The sequence below is a fragment of the Penaeus vannamei genome, chromosome 24 (genome assembly GCF_042767895.1).
Source record: "Penaeus vannamei isolate JL-2024 chromosome 24, ASM4276789v1, whole genome shotgun sequence".
In the NCBI taxonomy this organism is placed as follows: Eukaryota; Metazoa; Arthropoda; class Malacostraca; order Decapoda; family Penaeidae; genus Penaeus; species Penaeus vannamei.
The window spans coordinates 2,740,839-2,746,803 of NC_091572.1; the positions used below are offsets into that span (position 1 = coordinate 2,740,839).

A 5,965-nucleotide genomic window follows, 5' to 3' on the forward strand; every position below is an offset into this window, starting at 1 on the left:
ACCAGAGCACTTTGATTTTGTAACGACAGCCATATAGAGTCTGTTTCTCGTCGGTCGACCTGGTACGAATGCGATTTATTGTAAAAGAGCAGAAAATATACACAAAACTAAATGTCCTCTTGTAACAATTACTAAAAACATTCTAGTCAAAGTCCAAATCCTTTTCCCATTTTTCAGAAGTCAAAAAACACATAATTTTCAATCCAGTTTCATCTTATCTTACCTTATCTAAAAAAGATAAAAATACCTGATATAAAAAAAAAAATATGAAACACACCTCATCATACACATCACACGCCAATTCTTCAAACAGATGGTTAGGCAAATGCTGAAGCTTAACTCTTGCTTCTTTGGCCAGATCTGACATGTCCAAGGAGTCGGCCATCTCAGGGATGATCCAGTGCTGTCCGAGGGTGTGGTCAGGTTTCCGCCCACAAAGGTAGAAGGCCAACCTGTCAGTCAGCTCATACTGACTTTCAACCAGGTGGTCTGCTAAGTCTAAATGATTGGCCTCGCTAGAAAGAAAGAAAGATTGAATGATTTTCTCTTCTCAAGAGCATCCACCTTACAAGAAAATAAGATTAATTTTCTTTATCTATTAAACAAAATACTTCATTGCCTGTACTTTAAATCAGGAAGTAAATATCCACAAAGCAAATATCAGAATTATCCAGACTAAAAGCATCCCCCAGACCACCAACCTTGCATAGTGAGCAGGTGTGTTCCCCTGACCATCCAGTGCCCCTGGGTCTGCCCCATACACCATCAGCAGCTCCACTTGAGACGACTGCCCTGCTCGTGCAGCTACATGGAGGGGACAGCAATTTTTTTCCTGGAAGATGTGCCATTGATCACATCAAGTCTCTTGAGCATTTATGCTTCCTATTTAGGAACTTGCATAGCACATTTATTAACATCAGCAGTTCCACAAAACCATCACTTTTCACCCATTCACTGTCTAACATTTTGGCATTTGGACATTTATCTATCTATACACTCTTTGCTCATTTAGAACATGGGTATCCCCACCAATACAAAATAACAAAAAGCTTCTGAAGAAGAAAAAGTGATAGGCAAAACAAAAAAGATAGAAAAATTTGAAGTAAACTGTAAATTCTGACACTGACACTGGGCACTTGCCCTCTCCACTGGGGTTGTTGTTTTCATAATCTTATGGACACAATGATGAATCCAGATGTGCTTAGTCATCAAGGAGTCAGTTCCTAGATCTACCTGATTTCACTGTTAATCAAACCTACTTGATAAAAAAAAAAATTATCATTTACATTATCATTATTACTATCATTATCATCATTATAACTACTTAACAGCTATATATATTAACTACAGTAATAAGAATCAAACTTTTGCTTCCTAAAAAAGGGTGGGAGTAAAATAGTTAAGGCCAGATAGGCCTTGTAACAGACTCTATGGTGACTTAGCCTTTCTGGGGCCCTCTAAGTGTAAATAAAATTACCAAAACAAAACCAGTGGACAGTGCAAGTATACATGCACTCCCAGCATCAGTGGGATAAGATAATTGTTATCATTAGTGTTCAGTACATAGCTTATTATGAATTTCTCTTATAATCTTAAATATTTTTTCATATCTAAAATTTGGAAAATGACATAGTACAATATTTTTTTCTAGATTTATTTAATTCATCTGCAGTGAAGTTGGTAGTCATGAATAATTTCATTATTCAGTTTACAAATTGCAACTCGGTTAAATAGTGGAGGTTTTCTTTGTTTCCAAATGAATATGTTTGAGTACAAATGTAAGTGGTCAAGAACAGTGACTGTATACATGTATTTGTGCCTTTAAACATTGTGTATGTATGTGCATATTTATGTATTTATATGCACATATATTTGATTATTCATGTGTAAATTTGTACACATGTGTACATGTACATAGGCAGATCTATCTACATCTGAAACACTTAATGATGCAAGGTTTAACATTACCTTATGATAATAATTTGGGTCAGCTCCTTGGGACAGGAGCCGTAATGAGGTTTCAAGGTTGGAGGTTCGCACACTGGAATGAAGCTGTCGGCTGACATCCCCATCTTCACTCACATCTTCTCTTGATGGCCGGTACACAAATGACAGCATCTGGTGCTTGGCTCTTATAAAGTCAGCTTTGGTAGGGCTGTTCAGAAGAGGCAAGGACGTAAATGAAAGGGAAGCAGGAACGCTTATAAAGGTCATCTGAGTGGATAGTAAAAAATCAATCAAGAAATTCTGAAACATACTCAGTGACACTGGCAAAGCTACAGAGACATCAATAGAGAATATCTATAAGAGTATAGCAATGTTATTCAAGGAACATAAAATTTCAATTCGTAATACAAAAGTTATTATATGCTTACTATAATCTAAAAAAAAATTACCGAAGCATATACTAGCATGACCAACTCCTACAAAAAACACATATACACCGTTTTACTTACTGGACTGGATCCTTGGGGTGTGGTTTGCGTCTGCCAGTCTTGGCGACGCTGGGGTCTAGGAGGGTATGTTCCCAGATATTGTTTGCACCACTGCTGTACAGTGTGTGCACCAGCTGAAATATTAGATATGAAATTTAGAATTTTAAGAAAGAAAGGAAATGATAAAGGTATAAATAAATGTTTTCTTCTTTATTTGTTATTTAAGCATTAGTCTGATTTCTGCCGGGCATAACATCAGATATATATATAATCAATTCTTTATAGGTTACATCTATTTCAGTCTACAATGAAACCTATATCATTTACACACACACTTGCGGAACTAGGAATGCAGTATCTCGCACCGCTCAGTGTAACAAAAACACAAAAATCAACCTACTGCATGTTGTACAGGATTCCATGTTCCTTTCTTAAGAGACTTGACCTGAGAGATGTGCCTGCCTAAAGACCTGTGGACGCTGCAACACTCGTCGCAAATGAGAATCCCACGGTTGATTGATGCCCAGCCTGGCTCTGCATTTACGAATAATAAAATGTTAAGACAAACAACAAAGATGACTTTAACAACATTAACAACATAAATAACAATCTTACAATTACTACTCTTAGCATAAAACTCTTAAAATAATTGCATTGAAATTAAATATCATTTCATATCATGTAAATATCACTTTGTTAAATCCTGAATCATCTAATTTCCACATTGTTATTGTTATTGATGACAAGTTCCTTTACTTAAAACTTTAAAACATTATCATCTTATTTGGTAAATCACACTAGGCTGACTAGCTCCTGACAGATTACAAAATATAGGCCCTATACATATTTCTTTCATAATAATACTGGCAGTGTTCTGACCAGAGCCAATTGAAAATTGTATGATCTGTAATGGAAGCCTTAAATTCAACCCAGACGTGACACAGCATCAAGCGATCACTGCAGCCTACATGCCCGTGCCAAAGGCCAACAAAAACACCATCAAGTAGTTTTTGGCAAGGAGGAGGTTGGACTGGCTCCAAATTTGATTTCAAATTAACAGGGAACTCAATAAGCTGAGAATATAGGTACTGGGCTTTGCCAAAGCACCAAAGGGATAGGTTTGTTAAAAAGAATAAATCTTTTAATGAGTTTCTACACACAGTGTCATCACAAATACCTGCGAGTCTCCTAGACACAAGAAGTTCAAGACTTTTTCCAAGAGCATGAAGTCACGGTCGGGTGGAATCACTTTACAAAAAAAAAGCTTTTCGACATGTATGCTGTTTGCTCCAAATATACCTTGCCAACTTTACTTTATTCTTGTTAGCTACTATATGATTTACAGACCTTTTTCAGGCATACCTCACGAAAGTACTGAAATTCAACTACAAAAATATACATCTGTACATGCTGTTATTACAATTATACAATAGCATGTATCACTTCATTCTCACTACTCAGATTTATAAAGGTGTGTAATTCTCCAGTTAATTAACATTAAATAATTAACATAAAGCACTTCCTTTGACTGAATATTTCTTTTGGGTCAAATCCTGCAGCTGAAATGTCTCCCTTTCATATCATGTTCTTAAAATGACCTGATGAGCAAAATAAATTCTTTTAAGAATTAATTCTCGTTGGCATCTTCTCTATACATTGCAAGTCCCAAATTTAGAGTCAAAACGTCATAGCGCAGTTGTGTCGTGCCCAAAAGTTTTTGCAACCAAACACAACTCAACTCGCATGCAAGACCACAGTCCGAGAACTACTGCATATACCTCAACATGATAACCTCGCAATAACAGTCTCATGACGGCATGTATTGTTATAAAAAAATAATAGCAAAATCCTGAGATATTTGTCATAAAGACTAAACTTGTGACGAAGACCTCAAAGCAGATTTCATGATGAATACCTTTATGCGTAGGCTGCCCACGGGAGATCTCGTGACAGGGGCGATCCTACATTAATGACAAGAACGACGGAAAGCCCACGGCCAAGACCTCATGACGCGAATCCCACGTCGAAATGAAACCAATGATCCTACTGGCGGTTAGGACCTCCCAGCCACGTCCTCCTCCTCATCGTGAGGACCTCCTGCCAAGGAACTCCCCTCAGCCTCTCCCTCGCCCTCTCTCTCCCTCGCCCTTACCCTCTCTCTCTCCCTCTCTCCTTTCCTCTCCCTCTCCCTCGCCATCTCTCTCCCTCTCATTCTACATCACCCTAACCCTCTCCCTCTCCCTCTCATTCTCCATCACCCTCACCCTCCTTCACCCTCTCCCTCTCCCTCTCTCGCCCTCTCCCTCACCCTCCTTCACCCTCTCCCTCTCCCTCTCTCGCCCTCTCCCTCACCCTCCTTCACCCTCTCTCCTTCCCTCTCCCTCTCCCTCGCCATCTCTCTCCCTCTCTCCCTCTCCCTCGCCCTCTCTCCTTCCCTCTCTCTCCCACTCATTCTCCATCACCCTCACCCTCTCCCTCTCGCCCTCTCCCTCTCCCTCTCGCCCTCGCCCTCTCCCTCTCGCCCTCGCCCTCGCCCTCTCCCTCTCGCCCTCTCCCTTTCCCTCTCGCCCTCGCCCTCTCCCTCTCCCTTTCGCCCTCGCCCTCTCCCTCCTTCACCCTCTCCCTCTCTCGCCCTCTCTCTCGCCCTCTCCCTCTCCCTCCTTCACCCTCTCCCTCTCCCTCTCTCTCGCCCTCTCCCTCTCCCTCTCCCTCTCCCTCTCTCCCTCTCCCTCGCCCTCTTACCTGGCGCCCCACAGTCAGCACACACGTCCTGCAGAGTCCTGGGCTTGGTCCTGGCCCCTCCCCCTACACGAGACATCTTGCACGAGGCCGCATCCTACTCGGCCGCGCCCATCTTGCCCTTCAGGACCTCTCTGCGAACCATTTCACAGGAAGTTTTGCTTCAGTTTCAATTTTCTTGAGTTTTTTTTCTCAATTTCGCTCGACTTCTGTTTTCGTTCACGATCTCTCGGGTACATTCACGGACTCGTAAAAGCTCGGGGTGTATTATTTTTCGTAAAGGATTGATCTATATTGTAAGTGGGTATTTATTTCTGGTGTTTTGTTGTATTTGGTAATTTACTATAATACATGCAAACGATTTTATTGAGAAATTTAGTTGATTGAAATAATGCTGGAACGAGGGGAGGGGGTGGAACGGGACTGATAGCAACTAGAATTTTTGTTCCATTTCTTTTCGCCTTTTTCTGTTGATGTGTCATGGATAAAGATTATCAGTTCATTTTTCATCATCCAAATATAACACCTTTGCCAAGCTTTTAATATAGATATATATAAAGAAAACGATGCGTGGGTGGGGAGAATTCGTTTTCTTTGGATTTAAAACACATCGTTTGTTTTCTTTGATAGATACTTATGGGTAACTATGGTAAAACGAGAGGTTCAGATTTTTTTTTTTAATTCCTGTACATGATTTTTTGAAACAAAATATTGATTAATGTGCAACATTTGATATGCCATATAAACTTTCTGGTATTTGTCTAAAGGCAAAATGACTTAGTGAATAAATA

The 5,965-nt window shown here is 40.1% G+C and overlaps 1 protein-coding gene across 3 annotated transcripts in view; it reads right to left on the reverse strand.

Moving 5' to 3' along the window:
- Positions 1 to 5,420, reverse strand: part of Git (ARF GTPase-activating protein GIT1) — a 32,749-nt gene extending 27,329 nt beyond the window's left edge. For 2 of the 3 annotated variants that reach the window (XM_070138235.1, XM_027367100.2), the window contains exons 1-7: positions 5,178 to 5,415; positions 2,836 to 2,969; positions 2,457 to 2,569; positions 1,969 to 2,155; positions 702 to 832; positions 278 to 515; positions 1 to 59 (exon numbers count right to left, since the gene is read on the reverse strand). The exon at positions 1 to 59 is cut by the window's left edge and continues 84 nt beyond it. In XM_070138235.1, the coding sequence (XP_069994336.1) occupies positions 1 to 59; positions 278 to 515; positions 702 to 832; positions 1,969 to 2,155; positions 2,457 to 2,569; positions 2,836 to 2,969; positions 5,178 to 5,253 (938 nt within the window). In that variant the 5' untranslated portion in view covers positions 5,254 to 5,415. Of the gene's footprint in view, positions 60 to 277; positions 516 to 701; positions 833 to 1,968; positions 2,156 to 2,456; positions 2,570 to 2,835; positions 2,970 to 5,177 lie in introns of all 3 variants that reach the window. The other variant, XM_070138236.1, reaches the window with a different exon arrangement.
- Positions 5,421 to 5,965: the final 545 nt, after the last annotated feature.